At 44.9% G+C, this 21,946-nt stretch overlaps 1 protein-coding gene across 2 annotated transcripts in view; it reads right to left on the bottom strand.

Moving 5' to 3' along the window:
- Positions 1 to 21,946, bottom strand: part of PCSK5 (proprotein convertase subtilisin/kexin type 5) — a 463,938-nt gene that overhangs the window by 14,877 nt on the left and 427,115 nt on the right. For both annotated transcript variants that reach the window (XM_035029028.1, XM_035029027.1), the window contains 6 exons: positions 21,496 to 21,691; positions 18,105 to 18,322; positions 16,829 to 17,065; positions 13,824 to 14,054; positions 12,357 to 12,534; positions 7,486 to 7,703 (listed from right to left, as the gene is read on the bottom strand). In XM_035029028.1, the coding sequence (XP_034884919.1) occupies positions 7,486 to 7,703; positions 12,357 to 12,534; positions 13,824 to 14,054; positions 16,829 to 17,065; positions 18,105 to 18,322; positions 21,496 to 21,691 (1,278 nt within the window). The remainder of the gene's footprint in view (positions 1 to 7,485; positions 7,704 to 12,356; positions 12,535 to 13,823; positions 14,055 to 16,828; positions 17,066 to 18,104; positions 18,323 to 21,495; positions 21,692 to 21,946) is intronic.

The following is a 21,946-nucleotide window of genomic DNA, read 5'->3' on the forward strand; positions in this document are numbered from 1 at the left end:
TATGGTTACTTAATGCAAGTGTGTTCGGAAGGCCAATTCTTTCAAAGATTGGAGTCAATTGCGCAATAGGAGAAGGGTGAGAGCCACTGCATGGCAGAGTTTTCGTGGACTCGCTCAAGGACTGCCTGGGAGTGGCACGAGGGGCAGATGAGGGCATTCTAAGTGGGGCTCTTGAAAGTCCGCCTGTGCTCCACGCTCCAATCTGAGCTGCTCTGTTCTGGTCAATTTACATCATAGGACCCAGCCTAAGACTTTATCTGAAGAAGATGGTCTGCCGCTAAAATCCCATCTGAAACCGTTATTCTAAATTAGACATGTGCTGGCCAGTGCGGTAGCCACTAGCCTCATGTGGCTACTGAGCCTTGGAAATGTGGCTAGGACAACTTGAGTTGTGTTGTTAATGTAAAATAAACATCGGATCGCAAAGACTTCGTTAAGGAGGGCACGTATTGCACGGAGCACTGGGTGTTATATGCCAACAATGAATCATGGAACAGTACATCTAAAAACTAACGGTGTACTGTCTGGTGACTAACATAACATAAAAAAAAAAATTTTTTTTTAAAAGAAAAAAGTCAATTTTTACATTGATTTCATGTTCAAATGATTATATTTTGGATATATTAGCTAAATACATATATTATGAAAATTAATTTTACCCATTTATTTTTATTCTTTAAAATGTGACCACTGAAAAATTAAAAAATGTGTGTATGGCTTGCATTACGTTTCAGTTGGATAGTGCTGATACACCATGTTGTGAGTTACTTAAAAGAAATTCTAGATGTGGTATGAATAGCACGTGACCACTCTCAGGCTGTTTAGATTGTCCACTAGTCTAAGCACTTTGTAGCTAAGAGTAATTTAATGTTTATGTCACGGATAGTCACTCTAAAACAATAAAAAATTATTGAGTATTCCGAGTTTTTTTTCTCTTCTTGGCATTAAGATTTATTTTTTTGCGGGAGGGAGGGGGTTAAGATTGCAAGCAGCTGAAGAAAGCGGTGGGGGGGGGGGCGTGACGTTGACCCCGCATGTCAGAGGAACCCACAGGTGGCTCCGGAGCTGAAGATCAAGACCAGCCACACCCCGCGGGCGGGTATCCTGAGCAGCAACTTCCACTCTGTCAGCTTCGCTTTCTCTTGTAGCTTTTTCTGCTCCTCTGCTTGTAGCTTCTCGAGCTTTTTCTGATTCTGACAGAGGCTTCTCCTCTCTTTTTCTTTCTCTCTCCAATTCTTCTTGTTCTTTGTCTTTCCTTGGCTCTGCTCTCTGCCTCTCCTCTGCCTCCTTTCTCTTGGTGCTTTGATCTTCTTTGTGCTTGCAGCTCCTGCAGTTTCTGCCCCTCGAGCTGCTGTGTCTTCAGCGAGGCGTCCCTCAGGTGTTTGGAATCAAGAGGAACCTTACGGAGCAGGCAGAGTGGCCTGGCGCTCATCGCCTTTCCCCATGAGCTTCAGGCGGCTCAGGGTGCTCTGGGCTTGGATGAAGCCCACATACGTTCACACGGTATGCGACCTTGGCCTGGAAGTTCAAGTGTCCCCGAAACGGAAGGTGTGGAAGTTCTGGCCTGTCATCTCCTCCTGTTGTGGGTCCAGTGTGGGAATGTCCATGTTCTCCATCTCCCCACACCTCTCAAGCACCTTGACCAGGACCTCCTTGCTGGGCTGACTCTTGGGGCAAACAATGTGCAGGGTAGCTGCTCCAGGTGACTCGTGTCTGGCCTCTCTCTGGGCAGCATTTCATTCTCTTCCTTTGTGTCATGGAAGAAAGAGTCCCCTGGCATGTGGGGAAATTGATTTTGAACTTGGTGGCAGCACCTTGAGGACTCCAGAAGCCACCAAGCTTAATGACTTTGCCGTGGAGGCAGGCCAGGAAAGACGTGACCAGATTCTTGCCTACCTTGCCCTCCGAGTAGATGAAGTCCGTGGTGCCCTTGGAAATCCACAGGGTGGAGAACTGGTGATTGTGCACCATGGCCTTAAGCCTTTCCCGCCCCCACCTGCTGGACATGGACTTCCCCTGCTGCTTTAGCCGTGGAGGGCCACGCTGATTGTCACCTTCATGATGGGCTGGAGATAGAGGCCTACGGAGGACAGAGCTCCACTGTCCCAGACGTGTCGTGGACTATGGTAGCTGCTGCCTTAGCCCAGCAGGCATGGATGGCCCCCCTGCCTGGCACCACCACTGTTTGCTGGAGGTGCCCTTGGAGCCACTGGCTGCTGCCACTGCTTGTCCCTGTGACCATCTAAGTGGTAGGGATACAAAGGTGAGTGAGATGGGGCACCTGGGTGGCTCAGTCAGTTAAGCAGCTGCCTTCGGCTTGGGTCATGATCTCAGGGTCCTGGGATCGAGCCCCATGTTGGGCTCCCTGCTCAGCGAGGAGTCTGCTTGTCCCTTTCCTTCTACCCTTCCTACCCCCATTCATGCTCTCTCTCTCTCTAATAAATAAATAGATTAAAAAACAAAAACAAAAAACAAAGGTGAGTGAGACATATTAATTTGTGCCTTTGAGGACCTCAGTCTAAAGAGAGAGAGAAAGAATAAATAACATAAAATATGCCCTCTGGGCTCCAGGGCCCTGACTGCCTTGTTCACAGTTGAATCCTTGTTGGGCCATACTGCAGGAGAAACATTTGTTGAATAACTAAGTAGATGGATGAATTCAGAGTACTAAAGGAGCACAAAATAGAGGGATTAAGGATGGCTTTGTAGAGGAAATATTGACTGTAATGGATTAGAAAGAGGTAGCCATGCACAGTAGGCTGGAGAAAGTATTCAGAGAGGAGAAAGGGCAAGGTTGGCTCAGGTTTACAGAAACTAATTTTGCCTGGATTTAGAAGGTGGTGAAGGTGGTGAGGGGTGAGGTGAGTCCCAGGATGAAGAACCTCATATGCAGAGTTACTAAGTTAAGATTCTATCCCAAAATCAATGGAAGGAGAGTAATTTTTTAAAAAAGATTGTATCATTTATTTGAGAGAGAGAACATGAGCGAGCATGAGGGAGGAACAGAGAGAGAGGCACCAGCAGACTCCTTGCTGAGTCAGAGCCTGATGCAGGGCTTGATCCCGGGACCCTGAGATCATGACCTGAGCCCAAACCAAGAATTGGACGCTTAACTGACTAAACCACGCAGGCGCCCCCAATGGAGAGTCATTTTTTTTTAAGTAATCTTTTTTTTTTTTTAAAGATTTTATTTATTTATTTGGTAGAGACACAGTGAGAGAGGGAACACAAGCAGGGGGAGCGGGAGAGGGAGAAACAGGCTTCTCGCTGAGCAGGGTGCCCGACATGGGGCTCGATCCCAGGACCCTGGGATCATGACCTGAGCTGAAGGCAGATGCTTAACAACTGAGTCACCCAGGCACCCCGGAGAGTCATTTTTAAGCAGAGAAGTATCATTATGGTATTTGTCACATAGAAAGATCAATCTGAGAACATAATGGAGGACTGGTTGGTTATAGAGTGGCTAATACTGGAAGAAAGAAAGTCAATTAGAGATTGGTGAATAACTCAGGTAAGGGGACATACAAGTCTGAACTAAGGCAGTAATACCACAAAGCAAAGAGAGGAGAGAGAGAATTAAGAGATAGGCATGGATTTGACAGGACTTGAGGACAAATCGAATGTGAGGGTTGAGACAGGAGGATAAGAAGGTAATGACCAGGTTCCTGCCTCAGGCAACTGGGTAGGTGGTGGAACCATTCATCAAGATGGGGAGCATAGAAAAAGGTGTCTATGGATGGGGTGAGGTGGGCTGGAGAAAAATGCATTTACATTTCGAGTTTGAGGTGTTGAGCAACTAACTCATTAGATTAACAGGCAATTGGATGTATGGAACTAGAGCTCAGGAAAACCACTTGGGAAAGAAGTAGATTTGGGGGCATTAAGGCATAAGTGATAATGGAAGCCACTTTCAGTCTGGAGAAGACTATATTCCTGTGTACTTGAGAAGCACCTGGGGAGAAGTTATTTTAAAATATCATCAAGATGGTACTTAGGAAGGTCAGTTTAGTGGGTATACAGCAAGGGTGGCTGATGATCTTCTCCCAGTGTGGGGAAGGAGCTGATTTCTCATCTCCATTCTTGATGTTTCTATGTGGTCAACTAACTGCTCCAAGATGAATCATTTTGGAAGGGAAAGGAAGCAAGATTAGAAGCAGGCTCTAACAGGTTGACCTTTGCTTATTTCATTTAAAAGTATTAAGTACCAAAAAACCAAAACAAACACTCTAAAATATACTGACCCCCTAGGCATTTGTATTAGCAGAAGGATAGTTTAGGGCATAATGCTTTTCTAAGAATCTGATTATCCATTATAACACACATACATTAAAAAAAAAATCATATGTGAATTCAGATTTTGACCTAACCCATACACTCCACATATTGAAATGGTAGAATAAACATAAAAAGAACCAAAAATAAATAAATAAAAGGCTAGGTGGGCTCAAAAATAAGATGAAATCGCTTTGGACCAGAAAAGGAATACAAATATATAATAGTTGTCTGATTCATGCTGCTCACCTGCTTTGCTCTGGGTCTAGATATAGGGGATGGTGGCTGTGAGTTTAACTTTTCTATCATAATAGGAACTAAAAGTGTTTCATGTTAGATGTGGGCCAAAATCCAGGCTGAGATCTTAAAATGAGTCAAAGGGGGACACTGCCCCTATAAACCTCACCCCCTGACTAGGAACTCTCCGGGGCTGCCAGTTGGGTTGCTGATGGGATCTTCATTGTCATCAGCATCCCCTTCAGGAATGCTGGGATGTCCTATTTCTGGACTGAGTTTCAGGGTGGGAGGAAGGGGTAGAGTTAACCCAAAATACTGCTAGGCTGAAAGGAGTAAGGATAAAGAGAGAGAGAGAAGGGGGGAATGAAGGATGAAATTTCCCATTCAGAAGGAACTCAGGACCAAAAATCCAAAATATATGGAGTAAATGAACACTAAGATGACAAACACAATCAACAATTAGAACACGAATTTACTTCAAATAAAAAAAAAAACTTCAATTTTATAGAGAAGCTTGACAAAGTTTTAAAAGTCAGTATATTAAAGATATTCAAAAAATAAAAAGACATAATACCTATAAAGAAAGGGTAAATTAGGTAATACAAATAGGAAGATATGAAACAAAAAGAGATGGGTATAAAGAAATAATTTCAAAATTTAAAAGTAAGTTATTTAAATTAAAAAAAAAAACCCTAAAATAATAGATGGGCTGAACTTTAGACTAAACACAGAGAACAAATTAGAGAAATGGAATAAAGTACTGATGAATTAACTTAGTATAAACCATAGAGAGTCAAAGAAATAGAAATATAAAACAGTAGGTAGGAGACATAGAGATCAGGAAAGTCTGAGTGACATTAAATAAGGAATTCCAGAAAAGGAGATTAGAGGAAAGGGTGGAGAAGCAACATTTGGAGATATAATAATGGAGAATTTTCCAATTTGCAAAAAGACTTTAGGATTTGTTTGTTTTGTGTTCATTCATTCATTCAGCAAACACTAAATGAGCACTCACTATGTGTTACAGTCTAGACTAGAATAGGGTATACAAAGTAAATGTGGCACAATCCTAGCCCTGAGGGTCTCACAATTACTAGGCGAGATGGACATGATTAATTAAAATTAATGTAAAAAGAGCTATGATAAAGCAGTATATTACAGAACCAGAAGAAGGAAGAACATTGCTGGGAGGACTAAGAAAAGCTTCCCGGAGGAGATGACGCCCAAGCTGGGTCTTCTAAGTTGAGAGTTGCCTACGGCGTCATTCTCCAGAAAGAGGAAACACATAGACAAAAGGCACAGAGGCATGAAAGAGTATAACGTGTTTGGTAGCTGCTAAGTGGCTCTAGGTTCTAGAGTACATGGAAAGAGAGGCAAGGTCATAAGCTAAAAGGACTGGCTGGGGAAAGACTTTAATCACCTTTTAAAAATAAGAAAAAATTATTGGAAATTTATTGAAGGACAAAAAGTAAATGCATAGATTGCAGAGATATACCATGTTCATAGATGTGATGACTCAGGATCATAAAGATGGATTTCCCCTCCCCTTATTTGGGGAATTTATTTATTTGAATTTGAATTTATTTGATTCCGTTAAAGCCAGTTAATATCCAAGGGATTATTTATTTATTTATTTATTATTTTTTTTTTAAAGATTTTATTTATTTATTTGACAGAGAGAGACATAGCGAGAGAGGGAACACAAGCAGGGGGAGTGGGAGAGGGAGAAGCAGGCTTCCCGTGGAGCAGGGAGCCCGATGCGGGGCTCCATCCCAGGACCCTGAGATCATGACCTGAGCCGAAGGCAGACGCTTAACCGACTGAGCCACCCAGGTGCCCCGGGTTTTTTTTTTTTTTTTAAATGAAATGTGACTGTGTATAAAATTTATATAGAAAAGGGGCTGGAGGGGCGCCTGGGTGGCTCAGTCGGTTAAGTGGCTGCCTTCGGCTTGGGTCATGATCCCGGGGTCCTGGGATCAAGCCCCACATTGGGCTCCCTGCTCAGCGAGGAGCCTGCTTCTCCCTCTGTCTGCTGTTCCCCCTACTTGTGCTCTCTCTCTCTGTCAAATCAATTAATAAAATCTTAAAAAAAAAGGGGGCTGGAAATAGCCAAGATAATTTTGAAAAGGATAGCAGAAATGTACCGTACCAACTACAAATATTAACCTAATAAGTTTTAACAATTAAAACATTGTAGGAGGTATTTCTTCAATGTTGAGAATAATTCACACTGATCATCTTTCCATGCCCAGCAGATGGGAATTTTTGATCACTCTGACTGTACTGTACAGGATGACCTGGGGGTGGCAAGACCAGAGTTGAGATCACGTTGCTGGTACTTCAGAAAGTTGACTGAGAGATGCTGAGAATGGAGAACGAGGATAGTAAGAATGAGAGAGATCTGAGTACAGAAATGCTTAGGAGAGAAAATCAGCAGATCTTGAAGTTTACCTTTGTTGGAGAGCAGGTGGGTTGGGCAGGAGGCAAGGGGAGGATATCATTAAGGTATTGGTTGGATAGCGGGTCCATTAACAGAAAGAGTGACTATCAGAGGAAACCCAGATTGTGTTTACTCTGGGACATGTTGATTTTAGGGTTCTCTGGGACAGAGAAGTCGGTCTCAGGAAAGTGAGAATGGAGCTTGGGAGAGCTAAAGACAGACATCTTAAGTAGCTGTTGTAATAACAAAAATAAAACTCCCTAGGCAGATTCCAAGTTCAACAAGCAGAGGACAGAGCAGGTGGGAAGCACCTCCTGGGGGAGACGATGCCTGTGTCTGGGCCTGGAAGGCTGGGAGGGTCTGAAGAGACGGCAGGATAGTGCAGGGCGGCCCAGGGGAGAGGTGCTGATGCTGGAGAGGATTGGCCGGGTTGGCAAGTGAGAGAAAGCTCTATAGGTGATGAAAACAGAGGGGCCAGGCACAAAGGAATCCTCATCTTCCCATCTACACAGGCAAAATGACAGATACACCCTCACCTTTGCATTTGTCGCAGGTCGGGTGGCATCTCTCACACGTCTGTGTGCCTTGCTCCGCATAGTAATGCTCTGGGCAGTTGCGATGACACTCTCCCTTGGAGCGGAGCAGAAAGAAAAACGAATCGCAAGACAGGCAGTCGGTGGGCTGCGGGCCCCGGCATGCCTTGCAGCTCTTGCTGCACCTCTTGCACCGTCCTGTGGAGATTTCTGCGTAGTATCTGAAACCAAGCGGGGAAGCAAAGACTGAATAAGCTTTGCTCTTAAGTTGGGTGTGGTAGAAAAATCAGGGTGAGTCGCATGGGGTGTTCGGTTCCAGGCTGGGTGACTTAAGACTCTACTCGTTAACGTTACTCAGTAGATACGTTACTGTGGGCACACCTCATATTATTGCACTTTGCTTTATTGCGCTTCTCAGATATCGCACATTGGGGCAAGTCTTTCGGTGCTGTTTTTCCAATACCACTTGCTCACTTCATGTCTCTGTCACATTTTGGTAATTCTCGCAATATTTCAAACTTTTTCATTATTATTACAATACTTGTTATGGACATCTGTGATCAGTGATTACTGAAAGCTCAGATGATGGTTAGCATTTTTTGGCAATCAAGCATTTTTTAATTTAGGTATGTAGATTGCTCTCTTAGACATAATGCTATTGCACACTTAATGGGCTACGGTATCGTGTAAGCCTAACTTTTACATATATGCCCCGGGAAACTGAAAACTTCATTTGAACGAGCTCCATTGCAATATTCACTTTATTGCAGTGGTCTGGAAGTGAACTGCGGTATCTCCAAGGTATTCCTGTAATGATACTAATAAATCTAATGACTCAGTTTTCTTATCTTTGAATTGGGCACTACAATATAAATCAGTTTTCTTATCTTTAAATTGGGCACTACAACCCCTCCCCTGCTATTTGTGAATTTTGAATTAGGTAACACACACGAAAGGACTTATCACATGCAGTAGAACCACAGTAATTATTCACTACTTTTACCTTCTCTATACCCATGTGCTTCTCCACTGGAAAATTCAAGCTTCACGTTTTGTTGACTGGGATCAGGGTATGGAAGATGTTTTTGATGTACCTCTGAGTGATTCTTCTAGTTTCGCAATTTTAAAAAACATCTCCTATCTTGAGGGACGCCTGGGGGTGGCTCAGTTGGTTATGCGTCTGCCTTTGGCTCAGGTCATGATCCCAGGGTCCTGGGATCGAGCCCCGCATTGGGCTCAGCTGGGAGTCTGCTTCTCCCTCTGCCCCTCCCCCTGCTTGTGCACGCTGTCTCTCTCTCTCTGACAAATAAATAAAATCTTCGAAAAAATCTATCTTGAAATAGAAAATGACATGAATGATGCTAATGTTTACATCATAATAGATGTAACCTCTGAAAAAATTTTTGGAGGCTAAATATAACCATAATCACTGTTCATTGCCTTTTAACTATGTACCTGGTAGTACACTAGGGACTTCATAGACATTATTTCACCTTTTGAACCTAAAAGGGAGACACTAGAGCCATGCAGTCTGGAGCTTGCCTTCTGGAACAAACTGCATGGGGTCAAAGCCAAGCAATTCCACTTATGAGCTGTGTAACCTTGGCCAAGTGTCACAACATCTCTGTGTCTCAGGTCTGTAATATGCAGCTAATGTTAGTAGCTAAAACTAAACAAGTTATTGTTGAGAAAATTGTTGGAACAGTGCCTGGCATATTATAAATCACACATATTCGTGATAATTATGAATCGTATGATTAAATCTCAAAGCAAACCTCATGATTTAGATATTATCATCCCTATTTTATGTAAGTAAAAATTGAGGCTCAGAGAATTTAGACAATTGGCTTAATGTCAAACAGTTCACGAAGTGGGCTCATGTGATTTGAACCTGTTTACCACTATAACAAAGCAGGGCAAAGCAAATAAAAATATTTCAAGTTAGATAGAAGAGAGAAAAGAAATCTTTGACAAAGATGAACTTCTAGACATCATCTGACCCTTTTTGGCATCTCTGGACCCCGGCACATTGACGCTCTCCTTGAAACTTGACGGTTTGCCCTTGGCTTCTCCGGCCTGAAACTATTTGCCACATGAGGTTCCCTAAAGCTTATTTCACTTCCACTAGTCGTTGGAAACTAAAACCAGAGCAAGGTAGTGCTGAGTCTGCCTCTCCCTCGCCACCTGTCCCCGACCTGAGCGATTGTACCTCAGTGGCCCAGCTTGTGGCAAATCAGGCCTTGTTTTACCTTCTGCCATTAGGTGAGGAAAAGTACTGCCAAGTCAATCAGTAAGCCTGGGGGGTGAGAGAGACAGGGTGATGAAGGGAGGACTAAGAAAGCATCAATTGGGAACTAAAGAGCTGATAAAAGCCACAGAAGACTTGAAAGAGAAAGCCATGGGAAGAGGTAGAAACACACACCTTCCCACACAGACAATACAGGGGCGTGAAGTCAGAAGATCTGATTTCTTGTTTTGGCCCCACTGGGTATGAGTAGCCTTGTGATGTTGGGCAAGTCACTTAACCTCTTTGAGCCTCAATTTTGTCATCTGTAAAATGGGGAGAATAAGTCGATCTCTGAGGATTGTTGGAGAACCAAATCATAATATAAAAATATATTCTGAGTAGAAATACTTTGTAAACTCCAAAGCAGCATACATGTTCTTTACTAATGTTACTAATGTGATCGGTTATTTTTAAGATAGAAGGCCCCTGGGCTCCAGGGTGGCTCAGTCAGTTAAGCGTCTGCTTTTGGCTCAGGTCATGATCCCAGGGTCCTGGGATCAAGTCCCACATTGGGCTCCTTCTCAGCGGGGAGCCTGCTTCTCCCTCTGCCTACTCTGTCTGCCGCTCTCCCTGCTTGTGCTCTTTCTCTCTCTGACAAATAAATAAATAAAAATCTTTAAGAAAAAAAAACAACCCTGCTCTGAGGTTAAACACTAAAATAATTATGGGTGTGGGTAAAGGGTTCGGAGGATCATATACCTGCCTTTCTGAGGCAAGGAGATTTACCATATGAGATTGATGCAACGCGCATGGAACATCAATTTTATAAAAGGAACCATTGCTGTTAAATATTTCCACTTATACCTCATTAATACCCCATTAAAGAGGTTTATGGCAACCCGTGCCTCTCCTCCCCAGTGGGTAACTTCACATACTTCCCAATGTAAAAATTGTCTTCTTAATTTGATGGTCTACAACTATTTAGATGATAGGATTATGCCTTTTTTGTGTAAAAAGTATTTAATGACTTGATTTGGGGGAGATGGAGATTCCTTTCATTGGATCCAGATCTTTTCGGGCACTTTCTGGAATGAAGGGGAAAGGCTAAGCCAGGTGGCCCTATTCCGTCTCTTGTTGGGTAGGGCTCTTTCTTTGTGGATCCATATGGCTGGTGTTTTTCAGGGCTGAGGTGTGTGACTCTGTGCTGAGCATTGTAGTAAATATGTGTGAAAAATAAGAGGGTTTTTTTTTTTTCCAGGTGCTTATAATTTTCTTGGTAAGAAATATATAGGAAGAATCGATTCTTTTTTTAAAAATATTTATTTATTTATTTGAGAGACATTGAGAGAGAAAGAGCATGAGTGGGGGTGGAGGGGCAGAGGGAGAGGGAGAAGGAGACTCCTAGCTGAGCAGGGAGCCCGATGCGGGGCTCGATCCCAGGACCCCAGGATCATGACCTGAGCCGAAGGCAGATGCTTAACTGACTGAGCCACCCAGGCGCCCCAGGAAGAATTAATTCTTGAAGGTCAAAATCTTTGTATTTTACATCCAGATGCTCTTCATTAGACATGTGTGGAATGAATGGGTGAATGGATGAGGGCCGTGTAAAGCACCACGGTGAGAAATGCAGGCAGGAATTGCTAAGAACCGAAGGAAAGAAATGTGATGTCTCATCTGGGCAGAAGCACTGGGGAAAGGCCAAGGTGATAGCCTTTCATTTTGGCTCTGGAAACGCTCAGTGCCTTAGGTTACTGATTGGGAAGGAAGAATTAGCAATGGGCCTATAATCCATCTTTCTCTTTACTGGGCATTCCTGGCGGGAGAAAAGGGATGACCCACTCAAATCCTCTTTCAAATATGCTGGTAACCAGACCTTCTGATAAATACACTAAAAGTTTTTCCTAGCAAAAAATGATAGAGTTCTTATTTGTGACATGCTTTTAGGAGCATACATCTGTGTATCTAGGTTGCTTATGTAATTAAACCTGTAAGTTGTAGACGTATGGGGGCATGGTAGGTTGGAGTATTGGTGGCATATGAGTGGAAATATTTAATTGAAATTGTTCCCTTTGTAAAATCAATGCTCTGCATACATTGCTTAGACCTCATCTATTAAATGTGATCAGAACAAATCCTAATGCAGAAGAGGAAGGACCTACATTTATGGTCTTAGACTTCTCTAAGGGAAGAATGCTTTGCCTCTGCCTTGGGTTTTCTTGTACCTTAAAATTAGTAGTGAAGTTTGACGCATGATTCTAACTTGATGATCAACCCTTCATGTTTTCTCACTGGGTCACTCTGCCTCTCCTATGTCCTCATCCATTACTATGAATTAGCTGAAATCTTTTTTTTTTTTTTAAGATATTTATTTAAGTAATCTCTGCACCCAACATGAGGCTCAAACTCACTACGAACCCAGGATCAAGAGTCATGTGCTCTACCGACTGAGCACCCCCAGGTGCCCCTAGCTGAAATCCTTTAGAGATCAGTAGATCTTGGTTGGCCTCTGATCTTCATTTCTTCCTAGCACTGAGACTTCAACGTGGTGTTCTATAACTTAGCTTCCTCATCTGCAAAATGGGTTTGCCGTTCGTGCTGCCTGCCTGGTTTGGGATTAAATGAAGGAAACGTGTGTTGGGCACCTTACCCTTCCAGGCACTGCAGCAGGCACTCTTTTTCCAGCTGGAGCAAGCCTGGTTGGCAGGAGAGGCATTGTGTGCTGTGTCTCCCTTCACACGTCCTGCAAGAGCTGTGGCAGGGGACACATTGGTGGCTGTCCTCATCAGCATAGTAGCCCTCGGGGCAGTCCTGCACGCAGGTCCTGTCTGCCAAGGAAGGAAAAGAGTCTGTCTTGGTATCAAGTATGATGAACGTCTCCCAAACCTCTTCTCTGTGCTCCCTAGGGTGAACCATGTGGGAAGGGAGGATGCAGGAGGAATGAGATGGTGTCCTTGTGAGGGTCTTGCTTCTCAGATCTGTGTGGATTGGGGAGATAGATGCTAACCCTTTCCAGGTCTTCAGCACGTTCATCTCTTCCTTCCCTCTCTCCTATGCCCCTCCATTGCTCCTTCTTTTAGCTGAGTGCACTTTGTCTCATTTTCTTTCTCACATACCTCTATTAGCCTAATCATGGAATCCCTGGAAACCTGAGGGCATTGCTTCACATCTGTGATAAGATCTGCTGGAGGTGGCCAACCTCAGACCATGCCAGACTTCAAGAAGATTTATTAATCCCTGGATGCAAAATCCAGGGGAAATTTTGATGAGGGGCTGAATCCCTGCATGTTTGTAAAGTGTCTCTCCACAGATTGCTTATTAATCGCAAGGGAAAATAGTAACTAAGCAGTGGAGACATTGGACAGCACTCTGAACAGATGACCACAGTTAGTGTCACCAGTGAGGGGCAGGTGACATCCTGGGTCTCCAGGTGGACATGACATCACCTGTGAAGTATTCTGGCTGAGAATGAATTATCTCTGTCTAATTGTGGGACACCTCACACAGACTTCAGTGGAGGGATAGGGACTGTATTCTTCTAAAATGTCAATATTCTATAGAAAAAAATGTCTGTGGAAATGTTTCAGTTTAATGGGGGCTACAGAGACCTGGCACCTGAAGGCAATACCTGATTGGAGACTGGATTCTGTTCCAAGGAGGAATTGCCAAAATTATAAAACAGATGATATAGTGAAGTATTGATGTTAAATTCACTTGCATCAACAACTGTACCATGGCTATGTCAAAAAGTATCCTTAGTTTTAGGAAATACATACTAAAGTATTTATGCGAAAGGAGTCATGATGTGTGTATCACATCCTCAGATGGTCAGGAAAAAATTTATTGTGGATTATGTAGGCATTACACATTGAGACAGTCAAGACTGAGCACGCGAATGATTAAGCAAATGGGACACCCAATTAGTGGTGGCTGAAGTGGGTGAAGGGCACGTGTGTGGCGTTCTTCATACTTTTTTCTTTTCTATAGGTTTGAAAATTTTCCAAATACAAAGTGAAAAATTAGAAAGACACCAAACATCTGGGCACGAGGCGTCATGCAAGGTGGTTTCCCAGATGGAGGGAAAGAGAGAGCCCTCCTCAGAGGACACGTGACTCACTGAAAAGAAGGTTGTCCCTCTGGCAGGTGTGACACTGGTCCTCGGCAGGCCCCGTGCAGCGGAAGCACTTAGCATGGCAGGGCTTGCATCCCAGAGCCTCCACATCCCAGTACTCAACGGGGGCACATTCCTTGTGAGGCACGCAGTCCCCGTGGTGGTTGACCAGAAGGCCCTCCTGACAGGCCGTGCAAATCCCAGGTGATGAGCAGGTCTGGCAGGACTTGTGGCAATCTGTGGGCACGGTGGGGGCAGAAGACCAAGTGAGAGAGGCCCAGGGCGCCCCTAGAAGATGTGTTTACACCCCTTCCCCTTTTCTTTCAGAGATTTCTAGGGCTCTGGATCCAGGGCATGGGGGCCACTAGTTGGGTAGAGCCCTTAGGCTATGGGTAGAGCATTCTTGTCAAATGAGAAGAAAAATGGCCATTTCACATTCTCTGTAATATCTAGAGAACACCTTCTTGCCGCATCCAGAAATATTAGACTCAGTGTGGTTACCAAAACTGCAACAAAACAATAAGCAATTCTGTAGGGTATGGTCATACACTGATCTGTGGCCTGCTTACCCCATAACTGTCACTCTGTGGCCCTCCACTGACCTCCCGGAACAACTCGAGCTTATCACTAACAACAGTTGTTGGGATGTACTGTAATTGCCTGTTGATCAAAAAAAGGCCTCTTTTGTATTCATTGATGAATGCACAGTACCTGTGAGAGGACCTGGCATGTAACAGGCACTCAGTAACTTTTCTTAGACAAATAAAATCGAAACAATTCATCCCTACCTCGGGGTCTTAGCCATTGCCGTTCCCTCTGCCTAGAGTGTATGTGTGGTTCTCCTAGATGTATGTGTGGCTTGTTCCCTCTGTTTTTCTATGAGGTCTTCAGGATGCCTTCACTATAATTTCAACTCCATCCTGTCCAACTTCCTGTTCCCCTGCCCTGACTAACTTTTCCTTTTGACTCACCCGTATTCTGTCTGTATTGTCCCTTGCTTTTCCCTAGGCCTAGAGGAGCACACAGTACATAGGAAGCCCCCAGTAAGTGCTCCCTGAATGAATAGACACATGGCATTATGGTCATCTCATGTTATCTAGATCAGGAAATTGAGGCTGTAGGTGCTAAGTCACTTGGCTGGAAATGGGCAGGGTTAGAAGTTGAACCCAGGAGCTTAATCAGAGCTCTTGCTATTTCTGCCCCAGTGCCTTGGGATAGGCGTGAGATTCTTAGAGGTGCCTATGCTCTCTCATAGAGGATAATTTGGATGATCCAAATGGATCCCAAGCCCTTGTGTTTCTTGGAGGAGATCCTGCTTGGTTCTGGATGCTTCTCCACATCTACCCAAATCTTAATTTTTCAGGTCAGGTTCTTTGTTTCTTCTTTCTGGAAAGTCCGGTGGCCACCCTGTTTCTTCCAGTACCAGCTTCCCTCAGCCTACCTTTGGACTGGTGGAAGGAGCCATCGCCTTGTAGGGAAAGCCCTCAAGTTAGTTCCCTACGGTTGAGTTGGTCTGAGGGGAGCCCAGGCATCTGTACAGTGGTATTTTTTTTTTTTTTTGAAGCTCTCCAGGTGATTCTAATGGGCAACCAGGGATGGGAACCAGGGGCCTTTCTCAATGAGAAAATTAAGTCAAGTAAATGTACTGTGAGGCCTGCAAAGTTCTATGTATGGCAAACACCAGAGAAAGGCAGAAATTGACCCTTAGTTCCTGTCTGAGTACAGGCACGACGGCCTTTGGCCAAGTTGCTAAACTTCTCAAGGAAACTGGCCCCAAGCTCACTGCTGCCCTGTCTTCCGCCATGTTCTAGTCTGTGGTCTTTCGGGTGGAACATTGACAGTGAAGAGTACCTTACATAAAACACACAACAAGGTGTGTTGATCATAGTGCTAGAGCAGAAAGCTGTGAGGAGTCAGCTCCATCTTCATGTCCTAGGACATGCAAATCAGTCTCCTGAGTATGTTCTGGAACGTTGGGGGGGGGGGGCGCTGGGGTTTCTCACCCTCAAGCTCTTGCTGCTATTGGGACCACCTCTGCATAGCTGTCTAGTGCTTGTTAGGTGGCGACATGGGGCGAAGTTACCACTGGCCGCCTAGCTGGAGTGAAGCCTGAAACTCTGGAGAAGTTCACCCAGAGTGATTCAGTGGTTTGCGAATTCTCATAATAGACCTGTTATTTTTCCTGTTCTGAGGCCAACAGTTGATACCTAGGGAAAACATAAGGAGGCATAAACGAGAGCAGATCCCTCCTTGAATGGGTTCGGGTTGATGTGCTGAGTGGGGGTCCCAGGGCAGGAGCTGCTGAAGCAGATGAGGAGCCATGGGGTCCGGGGGCAGGGGGGAACCGCAGGGAGAAAACTGATAAGGGACCTAAGAGGCACCAAGAAAATCCTCTGTGGCACGGTTTTCCCTGAGCTGCTGTCAACCTTTAGTAGCTTCAAGGTTTAAGAAAAAAAAAACAACAACCAACTTCCATTTTGGGTGACTTTTGAAGGCTCATCTCTGCTGTGAAACTTCACATGAGAATTCTTTTTGATCAGCAGTTCAGGGCCCATGTTGTGAGGAGGGTCAATCTGATTTGTTATTAAGAAAAATTACATGGTCAAAGCTTATGAATGATTCATTTAAAAAATAAATAATGAGGGCGCCTGGGTGGCTCAGTTGGTTAAGCAACTGCCTTCGGCTCAGGTCATGATCCTGGAGTCCCAGGATCGAGTCCTGCATCAGGCTCCCGGCTCGGCGGGGAGTCTGCTTCTCCCTTTGACCCTCCCCCCTCTCATGTACTCTCTCTCATTCTCGCTCTCTCAAATAAATAAATCTTTAAAATAAATAAATAAATAATGAATTAGAGCAGATTCAAAAATCTGCTTTGTTGAGCAGGAGGGAAACGGATGGGATGACAGCTCCGGGGCTGGAACCCTGCAAACCCCAGCACCTGCTTTGTCTCAGCAGAAACCCATCATTGTGACAGCCTCCCTGGGATGCTTGGCCATACACACGCAAGTCTTTACCTCTGCAATCCTTAGTCTCTTTTTCATAGTAAGTTCCCACTGGACATTCGTCCAAACACTGTCCATCATAGAGAACCAGGGATGGCTCGGCACAGAGGTCACAGTCATCCGCTGAGGGGCCACTACACTCCAGACAGTCTTTGTGGCAGGGGACACACTTGCGTATGTCCACGTAGAAGCCGTGGGGACAGGATGGATGACACATATCCTGGTACAGGAAGGACCCAGGCATACACTCTGGAGGAAGGAGGAAGCAGCAAGTTACCCCATTGGGCACAGGAGAAAGGAATTCATTCCTTCTGGAGTGGGCTAGCCTGTCCGGACCACACTGGCTCCTTTGACCTGAGTGTTCCATGCATATGCCCCATGCCAAGCCTGCCAGGGCACATGCCCCACATCTCTAAGCTTTGGGAGGGAAGACCACATACGGTGGCCTGATGACATGGTGCTGGGTTTACAGCCCAAAATGACCTGCCCCTCAGAGGTGTAAAAAATTGCAGAGCTGTGGCAGACCATCTATGGCTGAGATGCTGGAGGTATTGTTGAAAACCCGAAAAGCATGCTCTATTCAGCCCCAAAGCGTCTTAAACATTCTTGCATTATTTATGTTTTCATTCACTGATAGGGTAGATCAGTGACATAGACATGGTAACTCAGCGTGAGGCATGCGTTGTGGGTTTCTTTCATCTGTATTCATTCTCTTATTTGGGGGGAAACCAAGAAAACGCTTTGGGTCACGCCAAGGGAATCCTTTGATAGAACAGCATCAGTTCAATGGGTCTTGCTCTGGAGAGGAAATTAGCCCTTCTTGGAGATAATTCCAGAGAAAGAATTCCTAGCCAGAGTGCTATTCTGAGTCTTACCGTCTTCGCCTGACCTTCTCTTTCCTATCTTTTGTAACACTTGCAATTCTCTAGCTTCCTCTGTGTTTCATTAATATAAACCTCCCTATAAGATTTTGTGACAAAGAGGCAGGAACTTCGGGTTCTTATCTAGATCTCTAGCAGCTGGGATGGTGCTTGGCGCATCCCTAAGTGCTCAGTACACCTGTACGGAAGAAATCATGCAGAAAAGGGGCTTTCATTTGTCTTAGCTTGAAGAACGCCCTTGATTGCCTCAGTGATGTGCATGAAGATGGTTATATTTCAGGAAAGATAAGGAGACTGGTTCCCTCCATTGTGCATAGCCCCCCCGCCCCCCGCACCCCTGCCATGGTTGGTCCCCAGGGGCGGTAGCCTGGGGGAGCCACACTCTCCCCTGGGATGCTCCCATGTACCTTTGCATGTCTTCTCATGGATGCAGTCCTGACACATCTCAGGGCAATGCTTGCACACCCCCTCCACGGCCACATGCCTCTCGGGGCAGGCTTCCCGGCATGCTCCCTGGTGCAGGATGAGGCTTCCTTGGCAAGAGTGGCAGTTGGTGGCGTTTCCTTCGCATGTTTTGCAAGGAGAGCTACACTGCTCACATGTGCTGTCTTCTGCATAGAAGCCCCTGTGGGGAAGACAGAGCACAACTGGAGATGCTTTCCATACGGGGAAGTGAGTCCCGCCTGGTGGCAGAGGGCGTGGGACTGAAAGACACTGGAAGGACGGCAGCTATTGTGGGGCAGAACGAGGCAGTCAGATTTGCCGAGGAAGGAGGGGTCAGAAGCCAAATCCGGGAGGAGAAAAAGGAAAGCGACAGGTGTTATCCTTGTGAATTTGGTTGGTTTGAAAACCACTTTTGTTAATGTGTATATAGTTTAGCCACCTTCTGGTTTCCCTATTTTATCTCCCAATTTTTATTCTTTCTTCTTCTTTTTTTTTTTAATTAGAGACTTATGTTAGAGTAGAAAATGCTTTTTATCCAATACATTTTTAATGAAAAATTTTAATTTAATAAATTACTGAATTTAGTCCTTAATATAAAATGTTCATTCATAATTAAAAACTTATTTTTACAAAGCTCTAAAGGTTTAATGCCCTATAAAATTGGAACCACTTTTGCTTTCGGATGCTCTCAGCCAACCTCTGGTGGCTTTTTTCAAACATGCACATATAATGTTTGCACGCAGCTTCAAACATATTTGCAGTAGCTGCTCATGGAGGATATGTTTATAAGAGTGACTTTCTTCCAGGTGGAATCTGGCGTCTGTATATATATATATTGTACCTCTAGTGATTACATTATCACACCAGAGAAATCTCTCACTGACTGATGAACACAGTAACTACGAAAACCTCAACCTTTTCAAATAGATTTGGAAGATGGGGGAAATTTCGACAGTTTTTTGAAGAAAAAAGCTGGCGGGAAGAACTGGAACGTGCAGAAGCAGGAAAATCATAAACCGTTGTAGAGAATATGGACTTCTGATGTTCTAGGTATCTTTTTTTTTTTTTAAGATTTTATTTATTTATCTGACAGAGAGAGACACAGCAAGAGCAGGAACACAAGCAGGGGGGAGTGGGAGAGGGAGAAGCAGACTCCCCGCCGAGCAGGGAGCCCAATGTGGGGCTCGATCCCAGGACCCTGGGATCATGACCTGAGCCGAAGGCAGACGCTTAACGACTGAGCCACCCAGGCGCCCCCCGATGTTCTAGGTATCTATTCCAGTTGTTTTCTATAATTTTCATTCTATTTGTCAGCTGTTGCCATAATAGGCTGAGAGGCAGGACACTCCCAAACTCATCACCCATGTATCTGCGGGAAGGCAGATCTAGGCTGAGCTTGCGCTCAAAGAGGCCAATGTCATTGTAGGGGCAGAGGTCATGCATGAACTCCGGGAGAAGGAGGCTGGGCCCTGAGATACACACTGGATTCAGGTCTTCTTCCTGTCCCTTTATCTTCCCTGGCACAGGGACCTCCTGGGGCACATTCTTCTCTTAGCCATGACTGAGCACAAGAGGGCCAGTTCATCCAGACAAACAGGTTGTAAGCCTCTCTGCTTCCCTTCTGCTAACACCCTGTTGGCCAAAGCAAAGCAACCCGGACCAAAGTCAAGGGTCAGGGAAGTCCATTCTGTGTCTGTGGAAGTTGCTGCAAAGGGACGAGCAGGGGGCACAGGTACATGGGGAGGTGAAGAACTGTAGCAAATAACTCAGGCTGCTCGAGTCCTTTTTGAATCAATGCCAATAAGGGATCCTATACAGCATCTTTACTTGATGTTTTAATTAACTCATTCACGTCTGTTTCATCATTCTTTCAGCCATTCTTATATTTATTCAGGAAACAAAAATGTATTGAATGTATCAGGAAGAAATGGGACGGGGTGAATAAAGGTTACGTATCTAATGTAGTTTTACGAAAGAAAATTTGGAGAAGGAGCAGATTAGTAGAAGAGAGGAAACCAAATTGTACCCAGATGAAAGCTAAGACCAGGCTCCCTTATACAGTAGTATCTAGTATCTTAGCTTTTTTGGACCAAATGGAGAACCTTCAGTTGATTATAACTTAGCTTCCGATGTCAATTCTTACACCTAGTAGGTGCTAACTATTTATCTGCGGAACTGAATTGAATATGCTTGGCTTCTCCACTGGGCTGGAAGTTTCTTGAGTACCCTGACTTACGTTTTTACCCTATAGGATCTATTTCAGCAGTGGATACAGATACTAATGATCTACCTCTATCATAGATCTTGTAGCTCTACCATCAAGTTCTTTTAATCAGTGGGAAATTTCTAATTGCTTCAAACAGATTCTGTTGGTCACTTCCCCAAACTCCTTCCTCACCTCCCTCTTTCCAGTCTCCCTGCCTGACAGTGTTCTGATTTTATTTGGGTGTGCAGGGTGAATTTTGTGTAGCCTAAACCGATCCTTCTATTTCCGTCCTTCTCGCCAGAGATCATTTTTGGAAGACGGAAGTGAAGCATTCTGGCTAATGAGATGTGAAGGGAAGTCAGAGGAAGTTTTCTTTCCTTTTAAAAAGAGATGGAGGAGGAGAAACGTGCCCTTTTCTGTCTCTGGTTGTTGTCGTGTAGGGTGGTGAGGTTTGGAAACGGGGCAGACAACGTGGCTCAGGGGCTCAAGGGAGGACAAGCTGAAGAAGATTCAAGGACAAAACAGAAAGATTGTGGGTCTTTAATGAAGTGTTGGCCGCTGATGTAACCAATGCTGGGTTTTAACCTTTTTGTTCCATGAGAAAGTAAACCCCACATTGTCTCAGTCATTCTACTTAGAATTTCTGTTGCTTGTCACTGAAGGTTCCCAGATAAACTTTTCCATGTGCTGTTTCCACTTCATTTTTACATCCTGGAGCTGGACCCATTGATGGGAAGAGAAGAGGAATTATAAACCAGAGGACTGAGGACACCATGAGGAATCAATCAATAATTCACCAGGTATGATTCCATATTTATTATTTATACCTCACACCTCACCTACTGTAAACATTTAAGAAGACATTCATGTATTCACAGCCTTAACTTTTGTCATGGAAGGAAGACAACTCCTTGATCATACCCACAAGGTGGAAAAAGAGCGTATTTTCACAAAGGTCAAAAACACGTACATATCACAGTCACAAGGGCCTGGTTTGGCTGCCGTGGCCGACAGCGACTGCGTGTCGAGGGGACAATTCCAAAGGCTCTGTAACCAGGATGGCGTCCTCTGGTGCAAGAAGGAATTGCCCTCCAAGTACAGCATGAGAATGAACCCGAGTGGGACGTGGAAGGAAGAGGGACACTTACTCAGGGCACCTGGTGTAGCACCTGCCTTCGTGGAGGAAGAGAGGGAAGTCCGGCCCCGTCCGGCACGTTCTGCAGAGATGGGCTCCAGAGCAGGAGGTACAGTCCTCCGTACAGTTCTCGCAGTGGCCACTCCTCGCCGAGGGCCACGTGCCTTCAGGACAGGAGGAGACACAGGCCTGGGCCAGCAGATACGTGCCTAGAAACCCAGGGAAGGAGGCAGAGCAGACCATCATCACGTGGCAGGTCCAATGGCACAGGGGTCCATGCAGAGGACAGGTGCCCCCGGCAGCTTTTCTGAACCTCTGCAGAGACCCGAGAATGTGGAATGCTGCTTTCCGGCAAACCAAAGTATTTGTTAGTGAGGCTCAGTCTTCCACATTGAGTTAAATCTCCAGAAAGGAAATCCACAACAGAGGCTTTTGCCCTGTTTTCCTTCCTTCCTTCCTTCCTT

This window comes from Mirounga leonina, unplaced genomic scaffold (genome assembly GCF_011800145.1).
Source record: "Mirounga leonina isolate KUSES-001 unplaced genomic scaffold, KU_Mleo_1.0 Mir_224, whole genome shotgun sequence".
NCBI classification, from domain to species: Eukaryota; Metazoa; Chordata; class Mammalia; order Carnivora; family Phocidae; genus Mirounga; species Mirounga leonina.